Below are 21,067 nucleotides of genomic sequence, written 5' to 3' on the forward strand. Positions count from 1 at the left end.
AAAAAAAAAAAAACCACCACAAATAAACTCTCATTATTTCCTTAGACATACTTAATACAAAATAAAGGGGATTAAGCAACTCTCCTGATTCTATTTAAGCACACATATCTCCCTGATAGTAAAAGCTAAAGCAACTATTCAAAAGGTTTGATTCTGAAAAGTTTATACAACTTAGATACCAACATTTATCTTTTAATCACCCACACTGCCACAGAAGCACAAACACTGGCACTTCGTGACTCTGCTTGTGGCTTTGTGCTCAGGTAGCCATTTTTGATGGGTCATTTTTAGTGACCTCATAGGAACATTTTGTCCCTTTGCATTTTTATTAACTCAGACTGAAACGGTATGGTTGCCCTATGTGTATGGGAAATACCATATGCCCTGCTTAGCTTTGGGCCTGGAGATCTATCAGTGCATTTAAGAGGAAGACAGGAAAAACAGTTGCTTACATGTATCCATGACCTGCAATCAAATCGACTATATATCTAATATCTGGGAACTGCCATCCAAATATATCATGAATCACAATCACAGCTTTGTCTGTGAAAAAAGATGGTCTACAAACATATGCCTTGATGTGCTCAATTTGTACTTCATGTCCAAGGCACCCATATCGAGATCTTTCTCCAGTATCATATAGAAAAGGATCAGCCATTTGGAAACCTAGAAAAAGGGAAAAAAAGAGAGCAAGAAAGTCAAAATGATTTGTTAACACACATTATTATGGGCAAATAGAGACAAACGTGGCCTGCAGAAAGGAGTTCAGTAACTTCTGTAAACAGCATTGACATCCTTGTCTGAAAGGAGAGCAGAAAAAAGCAAAAGCAACGGTCCAGTGAAAAATGTCTTAGCCCCTTATATGTTATTGAGAAGAAAAATACCAGAAGCAAAGTTATAAAACTGCAAACAACCTGCACGTGTAGGTCCTGACTTTCGTGGCACGTTTGTTTTGCTCACATGCTGCTCCATCAGCACTGGTGTGAAGCAGTATGACTTGAGATGTCACTCTGTCCCCAGGCATGGGCCATCATGCATGTCTTCATGGGGAATCCCATGCTGGTTTCTCTGAATTATGTGATAGGTAAGGACCACAGCACTCAACGGCTACAGAAAAGTACAGTGTTCGGTGATGCTCTCAGTGCTGGTGCCAGCCAGCCAGCTAATCTGTGCTCTTGGTAGCAGCATCACAGCTGTTCTGGGAGCCTATGTATCAGGTGCAGTTGGTGAAGGACTGCAGCGTGGATTTGTAAATTAAATTCCAGTGCCTTAGGCCCATATGCCCTTGAAAGGGATTGCAAGAAAACAAGCAGATAATGCAAATCTCATTCAAAACAGGCGAGAGTATTTGGGTTTGTCCCTTCTCCAAAAATAGCAATTACAGACAATGAGCCAAGAGCTGTACTAGAGAGATTAAAGTCTAAAGTCATTGTGACTCTGTGTCAGGAGCTTGGAATGGACTCTGCAAAAAAGTAGAATGTGATCCTGTAATTAAAAGTAGTGTTATAATGCATCTATACAAGGAATCCAATTAAGTCTGCAGGGGCACTGTTAATAGTAGCATTTCCTAGCCATGTACTGACTTTGAAACTGTACTTGGGGATACAGTACACACACCTGCATATACATTATGACTGTCTCCACTTCATCATTTCTGCATCAGCCTATTATTTCTGTTTGCATTGTAACATGTACATCAGAAAACTATCTAGTCTTCATGGAAGTGCAGCACAGCCTGGAAAACACGTATACCTTCCTCAGCTCTCTATTAATTACAGCAGCGGAGAGCTAGGTTTCACTGAGTAATGGGAAATTTTGCCTAGGCAACATGGACACATTTGGAACCACAGCACAGGCAGACTGAAGAACAGAGAATCAGTGACACAGAGACTCACCACTTGCTTATGCCTCACACAACAGTTCCCAGCTTGTGCTCAATAACAGCATCCAAATTTTGTATGTGTTTAGCCTGCCTTATACCCAAGACAATCAGCCTTCCCAACGTGCAGTGCAGAGACATCATTCTTCCTCATGTCTCCCCATCCTGGGCAGGGCCAGCACTGTGTTTGAGCAAATATGCTCCATTACAGCTGTAACCCCTGGCTGACACCATGGTGTAGAGAGAGATACAGGAACTGATCTGTGGATTTGCTGCTAGAATCAAGCTCCTTCAGAAATAGCCACGAGGTGGATGATCTCACATTGTGAGTAATCCCCTGTGCTGATAACTGAGAACTGATTACATTTGTTAATTGCTCTCCCACCTTTCTCAACATCTGAATGTCAGGGTTGGTTCTAGGAAGCTTAAAGTAGCCTGAACTTCAGGATTAAAATCTCCAGTGTTTTGGCATCATCTGAAGGTGGAAGTTGTAACATGCATGGGAAAGTATCTCCTAGTTTAATCCCCCCATAATACACCTGAAAATGCTTGAGATGTCCGTTCATGCAAAAGTGCTTCCTACCTCTTTGTTTTTAACCTAAGATGAATGAACTTGTTGAAGTGCAAGAGACTGCCTGAAGAATTCAGAGACACTCCCAAAGACAGCTAACACCACTGGCTTCTGAGATGGCAGCCACGATCTTATTCCACTAAGGTCTTTTGTTCAGAAGGGCACAACCTACGGTGTCCCGTTCAAGGAAGTAGTGTTTAGGAGGCATTAAGCATTGCAATAATTGTGAAACAAGCTACTCTCTATCTGTTGGTTGCTTCCCAGAAATCACTTTTTTGGCTTATCTTCATGGATGCCTACTCAGCTGGCTCTTCTCCAGGCACCAGGCTGTGCAGCACGTTAGTAAATAGCCACACCTGAACTGCTTAGAAGTCTTCAATGGGATCCTGTTCAGTCAGAAGCTTTATTTGTTCCCGCCCAGTTTGTCCCACGCAATGTGGTGTGGCAAAGCAACAAGCCAGGATATTTCCTACCTGTCCTGTCTCACCTCATTCCCTCTTCCCACCAATTTCAGCCATTACACTTTTCCTTTTCCTGCTTTCCCTGTGGCACAGTTCCAAGCAGGCGGCATCTCAGCTTTACATCCTGCTCCTCATCGCTAAGCTTCAGCACAGAGGAGACACAGGGCCCCATGGGAAGCGAGGAGCAGGAGAAAAACTGACTGCTGCCAACAGGGAAAAAAAGACTGATGTCCATGAGTCTGATGACATTCTTCTCATTAAGAGAAGGCCTTCTTATGGCTTCTCCTTCTCACCAGTAGTCCTGCTCTCCCTTGGATGTCTTGATACAATTCAGCTTTTGTGCAAGTAACATAAAAACTGAGGAGAGTTATTTACTGTTATCACAAGGCACACCTGGGCTCCCTCGGGTGTAGGACAGACCTGAACTACTACATTTTAAGGGAGCAACAAATCACATGGTTAAATCCTGCCGAGTCTTAGTTTTCAATAGGAAAAACCAAATCCTTACTTATAAGGTGAGGCTAAAAATCTTTAAAAAACAATCAGGCAAAACAGGGGCAAAAATAGTCCTAAGGATAATCCCCACTTCTCAGAAAGTTGAGTACGAGCACATGACCTCAAAGTGCTGTGCTGCTTGGCAGGACCTTGGACTAGTCATGCCAAGAGGTGACATCTCTTCCTTTTTCCTGCATCCAGTGATAACATTTTAAACTCCAGCAGTAATTTATTTCAATGGTAAGTGCTCTAATGGGCCAAACAGGGAATAGAATGGGAGATCATTACCATAAAGGCAAAAGAAATTAGGATGGTCCTTTAATGTGATCTTGCTACTGGTGGACATGAAATGGTTACCAGTGTCCTCAGAATTATTGCTGTGCCACAGTTGGCAGCAAGCACTCAGAATGCAATCTGTCTTTCCCAAAGTTGACACCCTTTATCTTCACCTTATCTGCTCCCTAATAGTTGACTTTGTGCATTTTTTTACTGAAACCAAAACAAAAGTCTCTCTTTAAAGGAGTGTTTTTTGCTGAATGTTTCCTGCCTTTTCAAAGAGCTATAACTAATTGCTTTGCAATTTCAGATTCCTCCCTTTTAGCACAGTTAAAAGTAGTTAGCCGTTCTCTGCTGCCAACTCAGTCTTTGTGGACCAGTTTGCCATCACATACCTGGAGTACAGGATCCTGCTTTAGCCCAGCTTGCCTCTTCTGCTCAGTGAAACACCAGCTAGTTCTTTCTAGACACAAAAAGAAGAAAACCAGTTCTGCTGACAGTTTTGCTCCTGCTGCTGCCTATCCAGTTTCCAGGTGCTCTCTTCAACTCTTGTGCAGACTTTGGGATTGGGAGGTGAGGAGGAGAGGCTTAGCACAGGAGTCATCCCGGCCGGAAGGGGTGGGGACAGCTCATGCAGAGAGGCAGGGTGCAGCAGGCTCCGCATCGCTTGCCTTTCACCCTACCTTTTATTTATTCATTATTTAAGGAGTGTGCAAAGCAAGATGCACACAAACACTATACTGCTCTTATTTTTTTATCTCTCTAAATATATGTAAATTCTAACAAAATAGTACAGAGATGTTGAAACAAGGCTGCTGAGTCTTATTATCAGCACACTTCGGTTTTCTGGGAGAACTTCCCTTTCAGACCTGTACACTACAAAGTGAATGATGTGTGTGATGCAACCATTTAAGATACTGCAGAATCTTTACACCGCAACATTCATAGCGAAGGCATTTAGCATCAGTGGTGCATTTGCTGATGCATTGTTAAATTCAGAGATGTATTCTTATAGTGCAGTCATGCACTTTTATTGTTCAGAATAAAAGTCTTTAATGGAATTTGTGCCAAATTAAGATTAATCTGTGCTGGCAAACTTGCAGCATAAAAACATGGAAGTTTCCCTAGCACTCAAAAGAAACATATTACAGCCACACCCACAAGTATTCCCAACAAGTCCAAAAGTGTTCCAGGTTATTTTTGGTTAGACTTGCATTCAACAAGTTAAAAACATTTGAGTCTGAGCTGGTTGTTATTGATGGTGGCTCATTGAAATTTTTCGTTCCTATTTCCATAATGGCCTTGTATGCAAGGAACTTAGCCCTCAGGCTGATGCCTACTATAGCTTTAGTTTTTCTTGATGTCTGTGCATTTAATTTTCTTGATGTGTGTATGCTGGGAGGGAGGAATGAGAGAGACCAAAGACCTCAAAGAAAATGACAATGTCATTTCAAGTCAAAGATCAATAAAGAAATTTTGATCCTAAGTATATATGACAAACAAGTCCCACAGTCACTCTGTAGATCCTCAGCAGTACTCTGTGTGGTAGTGACCACTGTGTAATCTGAGGACTATGTAAAACAGGTGATGGCTGGTTTCAGTTCACCAAAATTCAGGTATTTACAAGGAGGATGTCTACATGTCAGCAAGGTGACTACACTCCCACAGTTGTCATCAAAATTTAGGGTGTGATTCACACTCAATGGGTGTCTTCTTTAGAATGAAATGGATGGTCCCCTAGATGCCACCACTTGTGCTCATCATGGAGTTTAATGGCAGTCTACCCACCTCACCTAGTGCAGGTGTAGATTGCTGTGCTGAGTGCATCATCACTCAGGTAAGATAAGTCCCACCTCTGTGTGCTGTGGGAGCCACACACCACTCGAAATTAAGGTTTGTCACGACCTGACAGAGGGTGTTTGTCCTGTCATACCTGTCAGTAGCCTTGCACATCAGGATTGTAAAAGAAACCATTAAAAAGATTGCTTGTGTTGCAAGGGAGGGAGTGGGGAGAGTTCACTGAAAAGATCCCATTTTTACTTTGATATTAACAGCATCTTGCTTGAGCTTGCGTAACCCGACCTGAGAGGGCATGCTGTACTCAGATCTACAAGACCAAAATACTGTCTTCCTACCTTGCCTCTGCAGAACTTGGGTCCATCCAAGCTGTGGTCCCCTGTGGAACAGATCGGGCCAGCAGAAGCAGACATCTGATCCCACATGCATGTCACAACCGAGTCCTGTCTTTGTGCCCAGCATCTCTGATTGGGGGTGGTTAGGGTGAAAGGAGACTAAAGGACTCACTCTGCTGTAATGCAAGCCTTTGCCTACACACTGTGATTATGTTTGACCTGCAAATCCTAAATCATTTAGATCTCACATACTTGAAGTCTGTCTCTTTCTCTCTAAGATATAATCACCTCTGTAATGGACTCAGTATTATGGAGTTCATTGCACCTGTGCATGTCCTACAGTCTCAAGCATCTTACACATTTATTTTTTTAAGCCTGCTGTGAACATCTCTGTTTTTAGGGTTTAAAAAGAAAAAGAAAGGAGGAAGAAGACAAAGAAGGGTTGGAGTGAGCACAACAGATGCACCTGTTCAAACACATAGTGGTTGAATTTCTCCTTCACCTGAAACACACAGCTTTTTTTTGTTTGGTTTTATTTTTTTTTCTCCTCGAAGGTTTGCACCAATACTGCTCCAATTGCTTCTCTTGGTTTTATAGAAATGGGTGTGGAATAAAACCTTAAAGTAAATCCTCATGACTGTTGGCTGCATTTTTAGCTTTATGTTAACATAAGCAACAAGATCCTAGGACATGCAAGCCTGTTGTCCCGAGGCAAAATAGAAACTCTCAGACAACTACTGATAGATAAAACCCCAGAAAGGCAAGTACTCTGCTGGTATCTAGTGCAGAAGTGAGAGTCCAACAGAGAGACCAACGAACAGGCTTAAACATGCCCCTTTTACTGTCACCTGGTACAGTATTTGGAGTGCTTCTGGTAGCAGTAGACTTGTCAGAAAGTTATAATTACTAATGTTATATTTATGTTGTGAAAAACCTGTTCAAAGCACCTATGATAAGTGATGCTCTGCTTGCAGCCTAGAAGCTGCAGATGAGGCCAGAGGGATGGTGAGGACCCCTCTCCTCTTGCATGGGTCCTGCTGGCAATAGCAGCCCTGCTAAGGAGTTACCACCACTGAGGGTACTTTGTGAGGAACTGGCAGAGAGGCTCTCAGGAAGGGTTAGCAAAGAGGCATGGTGGGATGGGGTCTGAACAGCACAGCTCAGCGAGGCCAGCTGTAACAACAGTGAGGGCTCCATATCCAACACCTGCCCTGAGAGCAAGAGGCATCCTTTGGGAGTGGGGTGGCTACAGCAGGGGAGCATAGCTAGTCCATCTCACACATCATCACTGAGAAGAGAGCTTGATAAGTGGGCTTATAAGATGGAGTTGGGTTTGGGGGTTTTGCTTCTGTATGTTGCTCTGTATGTTGATTCCTTTTCCTCCATCTAGTAAAAGGCTGCGTATCTAAACTTATCTACTGAGTCATCACTTTGGAGGGAAGAGAAACAGCTTAACAAATCTGATTTCATTTTCCTGGTTTTGGCTTCAGCCTCTAGTCAGTGCTTGAATAAAGACCCTTGGAAACTGGGCCAGCTCTTGTTATGGAAAATCAAGGCTTGGCAGAAGGTTTACATGTACAGATACTTTCACTGTCATTGGTGAAAACTAGTCTCACACTTGAAACAATTTTGTTCTTTACCATTTACCTAGCGTGGTACTCTGGAGTTCGTGTCTGCCTTTGCCTGGAGCATTAAAAAAATCTCCAGGAATTCTCTGATTCAGTTTGAAGTGAGGCATATCCCTGCTCTTTCCCATGCTTTCCCATGTGTCTAAGAAGAAAGACTCCTAAGTCGCCTCTGTGGGAGTGACCTTATCTGCTTCATCTGGTGCTGGCAGGCACCGCCGTGTTCCTTGCACTAAGCAGAGCACCCACCATTCCTCACAGGGCACCAGGACCCAGGCCAGGGCAACTGCTCCTTCTTTGTTATTAATCTTTGTATCTTTTGCCATGCTCCCACTCCCCTGCATTTCCACTTGCTGCTAAAAAATAGTGAACTCGATCTGTCATCATCTCTCCCCTTTTGCTATCTCCCCCTTGCATCTGTCCCCTTCCCTGGCTTTCCACTCTGCTTCATTTCTGTAAGTTATTTCAAGCCACTGGTGTCAAGTGGTTTCTGGTTCTCCCTTTTAATGTCCATCTGAGTGTCCCATTTTTATTCTGGGCTGGCTAGGGTCAGCTCTCAGAGTATACAACTCCTTTCCTCCCTAAAATCAAAAGTATGGCTCTGACCACAGGGACAGAAGGATGATCGGCAAAAAATTGTTTTCAAATAAGTATGTTGCTAATTTGCTTGTTGGCATGTAGAACTGGTTGACATAACAGCTCCTGGGTTTCTCATGCCTGGTTTGGATAAATATTTACCTAAAATAAATTGTGACTGGTCAGTCTCAAATTTCCTATTTTTGCTGAAAGAGCCTGTGGGATTTCAGAGGGTGTGTTTTGTGAACTTTATAGAAAAAGGGTGGAGTAAAACTGTAATGATGCCAAAACAATAACAGGAAAAGTATTTTAATATTGCAGGTGACATGCAAAGAGGCGTATGAAAATTACCTAACACTGTTCAGGTGTTTCTAGGTTATTCAGTAGCTCATCACTTTATTAAGAAACACTTCAAACGGAATTTTGGTATAAGGCACATGACTCCGAATAATAATGAATATTAATAACAATATATAAGGAAAACAGTATATTTTGGAGCAACGGCTCCAAAATAGGTACCCCGGATCAGATGCTGCATTACTATTGCAATGAACAATATCAATAGAGACATAAGCAGACAATAGAGTTAAGATTACATGGATAATTGCATGGATTAAGGTCTGATTTCCTTATCTAAAACCCTGAACATCTATTTTATGCATGATTTAAGAAGATGTCTATTATTTTTTCTTACTAAATATTTTGTTTTCTTCTGTAAAACTACAAAAATTTTGAATCAAGAAATTACTAAAAAGTACTTTTCCTTTCAGTTATCCACCATTCAGACAATCACCTTCAAGGATGAAGTAATTCCATGTATTTAGTCATTGAAATTTGAATTTTGTATGCAGAATTTTCCCCATAAAATGTTGATTTTAAAATAGATACATTTGGTCTGTCTTGCTCCAGGGCACAAGTACTTTTTTTTCTTTTCCTTTTCTTTATTTGGTATGAGTTATCTCATACAAAACTCATCCAATGTTCATTTTATATTTCAGGAATTTTCTGGGATTAATCAGCTAGAAGGGGGTAATTTTGTTTGCTTGTAATTGGAGCTGTGATTGTGCTAAAATATAAACACAATTTTGGTCTTCAGTACAGATAAGTTGCCTTGGATAAAAAGCTGCTCTTTGTGCCAGTAGAATTTACCCCACTTTTCAGAAGAGGCAATTTTCATGAGCAGAAGTCTGGCTTCTCCTTTGTAAACTCTTAGTGTGCACTTGAACAGTTTGATCTGGCTGAGATTTAAAAAAAGATCCTTTTTAAAGCCAAGAGGACCCAAAAATCTCCACTGACATATGATCCCCCACAGGTTGTACAACTTCTAGATGACCACTATGGTTTTTTTCCTAACTGGAAACAGGGAAAATGTTTGGTATTGTCACCAATTATTGAACAATTCTGGCAAAAAAATTACTATACTGAATCAGTGTTTTAAACTACAAAATTTTAAAGCTCCAGAGCTCCCGGGAAAAAAAAACAACTTTTCCCTGTGTTTGCTTGACTTCTGCAAACATGTCTACACTTAGTAATCTTGGTCTGGATCCAGGCAGCTTTGGACTGTATCCCACAAAGCAATACAGACGCCCAAATGCAACATCAAAGCAGCAAGTTGAAGGAAAGTAAATAAAAGAGCTTCTAATTATGTTACAAGGTAATTACCATACATAAATAAATTCAGAGCAATTAAGGTACTTTATTAAATAAATTTCCAGAGAGCACCTGTTCTTACTTTTTTTCTTAAAGCAAAATAATGAACTTTGACCTAGCAGAAAGAAATTACATTTCAGTGTAATCCTGCAAATGTTTGAGTCTGTGCTGGGAGTGAGTGTACCTACTCTACAGTCTCTCCCAGTTTAGCAAAATCAGTCCCTAAGAGCCCCTGAGCATACAGTGAAATAAACACATCATGGAGGGTCTCAGAAGACAGAAAGGGTCTGGGCAGGGAAGGGGCCAGTCCACCATGTGTCTCCTGCCCAGTGCTGCCCAGGTGGGCACAGGCAGGCACGCGGGCAATGTGCATTACATGTGGGAGGCAATGCTTGGGCCAGGGAGGCAAACCCAGCTGCAGGCACTGCCCACCCTGCCTGGTTCAGAGAGGATGTCTGCTGCGTGTGGCATCAAATGCGGTGGTGTGGAAGCAGTTGTCTCCCCCTGCCCACCCAGACAGCTGCCTCTGCCCACCTGGAGAGTTAAAACTTTTGCAAGGGCTGTTTGTGCCAAAGCAGCTGTGCCCACAAGGAGTGAACTCCCAGGCTCGCTCTACCACAGCTCATTTGTGAACTAGTGAGTTTCAGACTGGAGGTTTCAGCAAGGAGAAAGCATGAGCTTAAGCAGGAAACTTCAAGGCTTTACCAGATTGCCTTAAGGGCTGATATTAGCACCTCCAGCCCTAACAACTGCTAGCACACTGCTTCCTTCTGGTCTGAAACAAATGGACCTCCATTGTTTGACAAGATCTCAGAAAGCTGATAAGTGATGGGCCATGAGGGAAAAAGCTTAGGGGCACCTTACTGAATCCTTCGCAAGGTTCCTCACTAAGGCGCCTTGATTTTCCCCTTTTTTCCCCAGGAAGCTATAGAGATGATGGCCTGTCCTGTACCTGACACAGCAGCTGCCAGCAGGCAGGCCCCTTCCAGAGCCCTGTCTTCAGCTGCAGCTCAGACCTCAGGCCAGGTTTGTCTGTTCACTACAGCCTGTTCTCCTGGTTACAGAAGGAAAAAAACAACCCAAACCTGAAACCCTTCCCCAGCAAGCTGAAATCAAATCCCCAGTCACCTGCCTGTCTTCAAAGAGACCAGCAGTCTGCACCACAACTTATTAGCTTCCCCAAATCTCACAGCTTGCTTGTAGGTTTGCTTGGGGAGCTCAAATAATTTTTTTGAGAGAAATCACCACTTGCTTCTACCAAGCCAGACCCCAGTGGGTTTCCTTTCCTCCTTGTGCAAACCTTCTTGTAAGCCCAGATACTAACAACAAACAAGTTCTCCAGGGTATGGGTGATCTTCCAGCTTTTGATCTGGATAAAGACGGGGAGAGAAAAAAGGGAAATCAGCCATCTTCTCCACAGAAGGAATTCATGGAGCCTCTACCGTAACATACTCTTTCTCATGGGAAAGTGATAGATTGACATTAATGGGATAGCATTTGTCTGAATATCCACACAAAAAACAAAACTTTGATATAAAGGTGATAGGAATAACACTGTGGGAGGAAGTCTTGGATAGGCTGGTCCTGAAGGAAGGACCCAGGACTTTCTATCCAAGACATATGCCCTCAGTGCGGCCTTGAAGATTTAACGTGAATAGGCTGTGTCAGAGATCCATGTTCAAGCTACTGCTCCACAATGCTCATCCGTGTGGAGACTGCCATACCCACATGGCTACTTCTTACCCACTGCCTTCTCTGGGAGATCCTGCCTTTGTACAGCTACTTATATTTTTGTGTGAGCAGGAACCAGAAGCCTGATTCCACTTGTTCCAGACACCAGTATACTACTAGCTATTCCAGCATTCCCTCTCTGGTTTTCAGCAAAAATCAGTGCCTGCTGCTGATCTTTTTCCCTGAAATTTCTTCAAAAGTGGCACCAAAACTGAATTTTGATCACATGGATTTTTCTGATGATATGTATTTATCCTTAAAAAAAATAAATCACAGCCAGTTCATTTCAGTTCCTCAGAGTTAAAACCCATGGTTTAGCTGAACACAACCATTTCTGTATATTATGCAATAATCATGATAAGTTCTTCCCTGTGAGAAAAGATGTAAATGCCAATGTTTTCAAATATAAAGCTCTGAGAGTAAAATGAATTCCCAGGAACAACTACTACATATTACGTGAGTTGAGAGCAAACAGTAAGCATGGCATGACTCAGAAGAACAGTGATGAAACTGCACATTTCTCGGTGAACTTGTGGATTATGCAAATAGATTCATAAATTAAACAACAGACTCCTGCCTTGGCATTTGTAATTAGAGCTCTTCATTACCATGCAAGATGATTTTATAATATAGGTTTGTTAAAAGGCCTGTTTTATGTTTTCTGCTTTGATGGGATTAAAAGGTTTTGTGAAGTTTGGGAAACAACCAGTTTCCCTAAATGCAAACTTGATTTTGCACATTTCACCTGGGTGCAGTTCAGAGTAATTCTTGATGTGTTTCTGTTCATCTTTCAGGCAGCTGAACTACTGGCAGTTGTCTTGTTTACTTCTGAAAACCTCCCAGAGAACCTGCAGACTTCAAAGGCTATTAGGAACTCTCCATATTCTTTAAATATGGTATCTTTTTTGAGGAATTCATCTTTCTGTGATGTCCCAACAGCAGCTGAAAGTCAACAATTATAACCACCTTGTCACACTTTTAACTTTCTTTTCCTTTGTACTAAATGGCTCTCCCTTTATATTAAATGCATATTTTAAAAAGAAGATTTTTTTTTCTGAAAACAAGAAAAATATGGGTCTTGATGGCTTCAGATTTAAAAAACACCCAAGCACGTCTGAGATGCTGAAGAAGAAGCCAAGCTCAAGCGAAGCTTAGAAGAGCCAAGCCCCTACAGGTCCCGGTCCTGCAATGCATACCACTTTCCCAAGCCCCCATTCACTTTATTCCCTGGGCTCCAGCAGGGACTTTGATTTGTCCATGGAGCACAACACTTAACACATATGGCAATTTTCTAAGTACAATGGATTTAGGATGGATACTCAAGTGAGTAAAAATTTGTATCTTTCAGCTTCCAACCCTCAATAAAATATTGTCATATTAAATACCTGAAAATGAGTAGGCAAAGCATCTTATTGAGTGTCTGTGATATGTGATACTAAAGTGCAGGACATTAGTAACTACCTTTAAGAAACTGACAGAGATCAATACAGCAACTGGAATACAGCAAGCAGGGAAAGCGTGATGGAAAAGTCATTGAACTATCATTACATTTTAGTAAATGGTTTGTTGCTCTGCATATTATAAAGATGGGTTTTCAAAACCAGAAAGAGGTCTTTGATATCTTTCTAATCACATGTCTTTCTAAATTCAACCCTTTTTTGGTAAGGATGGCTGATCTGGGATGGATCCTACATCTAAAATCTAGAAGCCGATCCAAAGTGTACTGCATGATCACACACGATCCAAGAACATTTCAGATATAAACATGAAAGATGTATTAACCTAAGTACATCAACATATGTACATAAGCATACATTTTCAAAACCCAATTTTGGACTGCAGTGAGAAAATCTAAAGCAGAAAACCAAGCACAAGCTGTCTTTGCTGCACAGATTTCCAATTCACCTACATTCACAGATCCCCATTGCTCAGAGAAACTAGACAGCTCCAGGTCATCTTTCTCCAACCTACTTGGGCTTCCTCCTGCCGTTGCAAGATAAAGGCCGCTGGTGAGGACACATCAATTCACACACGCGCACTGCTCAGTCAGGCTGCGCTGACATGCTGCCAGACTAGATCCAGTCCTTTACAGTCAGGCTCATCCAACAGGCTCCTCACATGAGGCCATTTGGTGTGTCAGTGCTGGAGCAGTCCCACACCCCATCCCTGTCCCCTGCCTCCTCCCTGGTGGGAAGCTAAAGCCTCTCTCTTTCCTCTTGACTTTGGACTGCTTGATACTGCCAACAGGACATTTTAGCAGGTAGCATTTTGCACAGAATTTCCTAGATTTGAACCAAAAATTCACTGAATGTCATTAGGATGATGGTGACCCCTACCTGGGCCCTCAGCAGTAAGGCAAGGTTAGAAAGTCCCGACACATTCTTCCCACATCACCCTGGAAGAGAGGGACAAAAGCCAGTCCCTGGGGCAGGAGGAGGGACTGCTCCCTGCTGGGGCTGAAGGACCACGGCACTTTCTGCAGCTGAGTGGAGGCAGAGGCTGTCAGCCCCTGGCACATCGCCCAGGTGCTCCTGGGGGAAGCACTCGGTCCCCAGAGGTTTCTCCCCAACCACCTCCAGCCCCAGCTGAGCACAGGCAATGGGTCACTCAGCTCAAGGGGTTCTGGAAGTCGTAGGACGTGATCTGGGGTTAATTCTAGTGACAGACGATACAGCAAAATACGGCAGCCTGAGGCAGGACAGCAGATCCGCAGCCCCTGGTGACTCACTCGTTCAGCTGCCACCAGCGCTGGCAAGGTGCAGGGCAGCTGTGCAGGATGCTGCTTCCGATGTTGAAGACTTCAGACATTTGGAAATGCCCTGGGGCTGCTCCTGCTCAGGTAATAGGCTTAATCAGGTGGCAGCATTCGAGGCAACAGGTTTCCCAATATCGACAGCTGTTTGTTTCATGACCCATCACATTGCCAGACACCCTCAGCCGGGTGCCTACCACCCTGGTCCCTGCCTGGCTGGCCCACTGCAGAGCCCAGAGATGCTCCATCTCTGGCACCCTCTTCTCCAAGCCACGGAAGCCCCTGCCGGGGCCGAGCAGAGGTGCCCTCTTGTGGCACCCCTGGAGCTCCGTCACCTCTCTGGATCTGCCCATGCTCCTGCTCTCCAGGTCTCTGTTACCATGAGGCTGTTTCATTGCACGTTCCATAACCTTCCTGTGGACTGAGTTTAGGCTGACTGGCCTGTAGTTCTCTCGATTCTCCTTCTCCACCTTGAAGATGGCTGTGACACTTGGCTTTTTCCCATTTTCAAGGATCTCCCCCTGTTACCAGCTCTTGACTTCTTCTAGCCTCCCTCCTAGCCCCGCGTCCTCTCAGTCACCTGCACACCCCTCTCCTCCCAACTTATCACACTCACCTTGGCCATGCTATTCACCATAATCCTTTCCACCATGGTTGGCATCTGTGTAGCTCCTGGCTGCTCTTCCCACACTTCTGCAAGGCAGGACCCCACTGCAGAGGAGAAACTCTGCTTGCCCAGCTTCAGATTATGCCTATCAGGTCTAAGATTGAGGGAGGACAACAGAGTTGTCCATTTGCTTTCCTTGAAGCTACTGTGAGGTTCGGGCCTCCCACAGAGCTCCCTGTCCTTTACTGTACAAAATTCTCCCCTGTCCCTTCCACAGAAGCAGGATCAGGAACTGGCTCAGGGGGACGAGGAGTATGTAAGGACAGCAGACAGAGGGCATGCCCTCACAAGGCTATAATTTGAAGACCCCTGCTTTCTTCCTGATAAAAGAATGTTGGAAGAAGGTTCGCCAGAGTCAAGAAGACGCTCAATATGAGTTACGCATCTTGCTCAACTTTATCAGTTTCTAACACTACTTATATAGAACTGATACACATGCATATTCGTAAAGCAGAAATATAATTGGTTAGTAGTGTCTAAACTCGCGCGGTTCTCACGCCCCTAATTATCATGACTAAAATAAGCATTCTATCCATGTAGCTAATTGTGTTGCTGTGCTTCAGCCTTGTAGTTTGTTACTCCCCATTTTCCCATACCGGTCCCTATCTTACCTGGCCCTGCACCTGCTTTCCCAGCAGCTGTAGCTTGTTACAGCCACGGCCTGTTGGCACGACATAATGACTTGGTCTCAGGATTCAAGAATAGCTCAAGGCTACCTTTCTTGTTAACTTCAGCACAATTCTGATTACACGCCTATTCTAATACCAGGCCTGGATTGTGCAGATCTTCAGAGATTCTAAGGCCATGCTTCTGCAGCCATTCTTCTACAGAAGATTAGTAAGAGAATAGGAGAAAGGAAGAAGGGAACTAAACTTGAGGGTTCAGGGAAAAACTAAAGAGCAGAAACCCCCTTTGCCACAGTGAAAATTTGGTACAGGTTTATGACAGCAATTTGTGTTTTCGGTGCTCAGCTGATAAGGACTCAGAAAATACAGGGTCTCAGAAGACTCTTCCTTCTAAAGCAGAGATAAACCAGACACTCCTTCCTAAAGCAGGGACCTTCTCAGACACTCCTCTTTGAAAAGGACAGATTCCAAACAGGTTTTTTCTCAGGAGCTAAATGAGGATGCTGAGTGAGCTGAGCTGTTCAGATACTCTTCAGACCCTCTGAGGACAAGGCTGTGAGAAAGAAATACCATACACTGCTATTTCTGTGTGTTTCATCATCTTTGTGAGATGACACTTTAGCACTTTTAACAAGGCAGAGGCCCTAGCAGAGGCCCATCTGACATCATGACTCCATTAGAAAATGAGTGTAACAAAATGTTTAATTGATCCACAGAGCAAAGAAAATGTAGATTTTGAATAGTAAATGTGTTTGATTTTCCATGTCAGTCATCCAACTGAAAATCTACTTCACTGAGCCAAGCATTTTGCTCTCCTCTTCAGACATCAAAAGCATTAAGTGGTTCCTTCACTGTATTCACTGACCTTACACTGAAGGCAGTACACACAGCAAATACATTATTGCTATAGGGAAACAAGAAAAAGCTGGGGTTTATGCCCAAATTCTCAGTGCAAAAGCTGCAGTGAAGCAAAAGTTACTACAGAAATCCACCTCCTAAAAGAGAGGTCATTGACTCTGATCAACCGGTAATAACTCTGACCTTTAGACCACAGCTCACTTTCCCCTGGCCAACCTTTTTCCTGTTGCTGCAAAACGCTTGAGATAAAGTAATGACAAGTCATTAGAAGTCGAAGTCCTTCTATATTTCTTTCATAGTCATGTGCAGCAGAAGCAGAGGCAGTAACATAGGTGTCGTTACAGGAAGTATCTAGTGGCTATGGGGATCATTCTCCACAATAGACACATTCTCTTTTTGGCAACACTCACAGTTTTAAACAAAGCAGAACTGAACCCTGCTGTGAGGAGTTCAATTTAATTTGGTTTGCAGTCCTAACCTCCAATAACATCTGGAAGGTCAAGAAAAAAGGTTTCTAGCAAAATAAGATTGTTCCTGCTAAATACTGAGGATAAATCCTATCTGCTGTCATCTGTAAGGCTATTTTCACAGATTTTTAAAGACATGAGAACCAACATGTCCTCAGAAGGACTTATAAGCATTCACCTGACAATGGTAACAAGTTTGACATGATGCCTTCTATTACCAAGGAGAACAAGAAGTATGAAAAAAAAAAGGGGGGGTGGGGGTGGGGATAATTCTAATCTAAAGACACAGATATCTATCTATCTAAAAGGTTCACTTGAAGTTGACAGAAGTGTTTTACTTAAAGAACCATATCTTTCAAATGATACTACAGTTTTTAGGAATGGGATATTCCAGAAGACAAATATAGCCCTTTTGTTTTTTTGGTTTTGGACACAGGGGTCCTTCACCAAGCAACAGCAGCCACAGAGCTCTGAATCCTAAGTAGATTAGTAACAGCCATCGGCTCCACTCGCATCATGACAGCGGGATCCAAACTGAGTTGACAGAGCCTATGTTTTGAACAGAAAATCCACTATAAATAGTACATGAGAAAAGATCCTGATGTATTTAAGCACAGTAATTTGGTAATGCGCATTCTTCAGATTTTGAGTCATGAAGTTCTGGAAATACTACTTTACTGCATGGAAATGTATATGTGTCAATCATACAAGCATTACTTAACTTCATGAAATCTGGACATATATAAACAGCCTTGATTGTCTTCTCAGTCAAACCTATTAAACTGATTTCTCTTGGAATATTACTTTAGACTAGTTTTTTTACACTCAAGCAACACCTCACCTCCCACTGAAAATTCCAACGGGCTTAGTTACTTTCTTGGTTGAAATGTTAATACTCCATAGAACAAACCCCAGTGCATAGCCAAGCATCTCCTCAGAAATAATTTCTAAAATAAGCAGTTCTGGAGCCTATACTATGACTATGCCTGACGGTGCTCAGCCATGATGGCCATCCCTAAATTCATGTCCGATGCAGTACTGCTATGCATTTTATAGCATACAGTGTGTATGCAAAACATGAATCACAAGTCACGTTTTCATTCAGAAAGCTTGACTCCTCAGGTAGCTACTAATCATAGCCTAGGTTCATCAAGAAGCAAACTCCAGCTGAAAGGAGACACATCGGTCAATAATGAGGCTTCAGAGTCAGTATTTAATATCAGTGCAAGAGCCTGGGCCATCCTCCTGGTGCAGCAGTGCACGTTATTGTATATGCAGTACGTCTGAGAACACTTCTCTGTCGTGCCAGGAATCCACTCCTGGGCAGGGGCAGCTTTATGAGATGGCGGGGCAAAATGACTTGTCACCAGGAAGCACGTCCTTTACAGGCCCTGCAGTGCACCGGGAAGATCCAGGGTGGCAGCGGCTTTCACCACAGTGTTTCTGTAGTCCATAGAGCTTTGTGCTTTCCAATTGTGCCAGACTAATTTTCTGTAAGCCATACTTAGTGCTATATACCAGAGTGCCTACTCTAACAGTTTTTCTCCTGCCATAGAAGCTCTAGACTTTGCTAGCCATGATGCCTCATTCATTTAGGAACCAGATATGTGTTCACCCCAAATATTGCCTGATTTTTTAGGATAAACTGACATCCATTTGGTTTTCCTTAAAATAATCCACTATGTTTTCCACATTCCTGTAACCTGCTGCTCATAACCAGCTGAACCATTTTTGTGGTGAGAGTCAGGTGGACAGCTGAGGAAAAGAACTAAGACAGCATTGAAAAAACCTAAACGACTCGTTAAGAAAATAAATGTGTTTTGGAATGTTCAGTTAAAGAAAAACTGAAACGCATTAACATATTCTGTTTTGGCTTTTTCAGTGCTTCAAACTTTTAAAATAACTCCAAAAACATATGGGAATAATTTTCATGAAGTCATTTTAAAATGGGAGAAAAGATGGAAATGTCATAGTGAAAATGCTGGATAGTTTCAATTTTGCAATGTTTATTTTGTATTCTCTTAAGAGAACTTTTGGAAAAAAGACAATATATTTTCTAAGCATTTAAATGTTACAAAGCCAAAATATTTTACCAAAATAAAATGCCATGTTCAAAAGAATCTTGCCTTTTTTCCACTCCTCACACCCACTCTAAATACACCCTTCCTTTTCCCATAACCTTCTGTGATTTGGGGTTACATCTCTAACTGTCCTAGGCTTCCACTTGTAAAATTTCCATATTTCCACTTTTATCCAGATAATAACTAATTTGGAGCAGAGATTGTTTTTCAGTATGTTTGTTCAATGCCTGTTGGCACTAATTCTTTGCCTTGATGACAGTCAGAAGCTAATAACAATCTCCTAACATCCTCCTCTAATGAAACTTAAAGACTCCTTAAGCTGTGGGTATTTCTCAGGCGAAGAACACCTATTACCAGACAGATGAAGATCAATAACATGTTCACCAAAAACACCAAGAAGGCAGAGAGAGATTTAAGTTAACTGACAATAAAATATTCAATATTTTTCTTTTCTGTTTAAATCGTAATGGCCTGCCTTCAGCTCACTTCTACTGATAACCTGTTGTGTAGCCCATATGGAAACACTGAGTAAGAATGCAATTTTGGGATTAATTTTCTCTAAATGCTGAGAAGACAGCATACATGTAATGTTTGTTAGGTAACTTAAATGACTGAATAGATAGTTACAGAGAGGAATGAAATTATTTACTAGCAACATATAACAACTCATTTCATCTAATGAGCAAAAGCTTTCATCTAATTTTAAAAAGTCTACCATGAAAGACCAAAATTGGAGAATTATGTACATTAATCCTGCCAGGGTCTTTTGAATGTGAATGATAATTCAGAGACTTTTCTATGACATTCAATTTGTATTTATCACAGCAGAATAACAATGGTTACATGTTTGGGAAATAGAGGGGAAATTAAAAATGTACTTGGAAATTGAAGTGACCCATGTCTCATTGTTCTCGTGGATTTTCCCTCATTCAGACAAATTGAATATACTGGCATTTCTCATCCTCAGTACTACAGTGGCACTTTTTTGATAAGCCCAGATAATTTGTCAAGATGAAAATGAGCTTACTTTTAAAATAAACTGATTTTTTTCTTTAAGTTATAAGCGGGAGATTTTCACCTTGCCTTTCTGAGAGGGAGGACACAGAAGAGCTGAATATAATAGCGTAGCCCACACGTGTTTTATTGCAGCACTTTAATTGTACAGCTGCTGGAGACATTTTCCTGAGTACCTTTGCTTACACCAGCCAGTGTTGTATATACCACCAGCTTGAAGAAGGTAAACTTGAAGGGTACTAACGTGGTTAAGGTGGGGAGGGGGGTGGGGGAAGAGGTCTAAAATTGTAACTTGAGCATATGCCACCTCTGCACTTTAAGTCCAGGCTTTAACTACCATCCGCTCTGCTGCTGATGTGACGACCAGAGCCTTAATGCAAAGGATTTAATGACTGGTTGGGCACGAAGGGTCATACAGCAGAAAGAGCTGAAAGTTGCTGTGACTCGTTGGTCAACTAGGAGGGTTAAAATAGCTGCCACAATGGAAAACCAAAATCACATGCGCATGCATTTCATCAGTTTAGAGTTTCTCTTTACCCTTAATGAAATGAACTTCTGCGTTCTCCCTTAGTAAGATCCTTGCCAGCTCCCCAGAGACCACCCGATAACTTTCTGCACACCCAGCAGAGTACAAAGTTTTAACGTTCACTGTCGCTGCCTCATCTCTGCTACTTAGGCCGGCAGGAACTGAAAACATGAAGTGATTAAGCGGAAAGATACTTTTGTGTTTACTGAAGAATTTATTAGTTCTATTGGACGTTCCAGGCTCCAGAAGGAGAGCTGCGATGTGAAGAAGCACACCGGTAACCGCTGCCTCCTGCACGGAGGGGGCTGTTCCCAGGGCCAGGAGAAGGCCGCGGCCTCGGCACCCCCGACTGCCACACCGGCCCCACAAAGCCTGGCCGACACCCAGGGAGAACGCGGCCTTTCCCTTCGGTCTGGGGGAGAATTCAGCATCGGCTTTAGCCGTGCACTGCCCGGCTTCCCTGCCCTTCCTATACGCTGCCGGTCCCTCCGCCTCCACGGCCGCCAACCGCCCTGTCCCCACTCGCCCCCCGCCGGCTCGCTCCTCGGAGCGGCGGCAGGGCCACGCGCTGCCGGAGGGGGGCGGTCACGCCGCAGCGACCGTCGGGCCGCCCGCCCCCGGGCCTCCAGGGCCTCCCGGGCCTCCCGCCCCGCCAGGAGGCGCCCGCGGCGAGAGCGGCG

At 43.1% G+C, this 21,067-nt stretch overlaps 1 protein-coding gene across 1 annotated transcript in view; it reads right to left on the bottom strand.

Moving 5' to 3' along the window:
* Positions 1–20,954, bottom strand: part of LOC308061716 (carboxymethylenebutenolidase homolog) — a 29,064-nt gene extending 8,110 nt beyond the window's left edge. The window contains exon 1 of the mRNA XM_080382076.1: positions 453–20,954. Within this exon, the coding sequence (XP_080238202.1) occupies positions 453–658 (206 nt within the window). The 5' untranslated portion in view covers positions 659–20,954. The remainder of the gene's footprint in view (positions 1–452) is intronic.
* Positions 20,955–21,067: the final 113 nt, after the last annotated feature.

The sequence above is a fragment of the Falco punctatus genome (assembly GCF_963210335.1).
Source record: "Falco punctatus genome assembly, chromosome: 3".
Lineage (NCBI taxonomy): Eukaryota > Metazoa > Chordata > Aves > Falconiformes > Falconidae > Falco > Falco punctatus.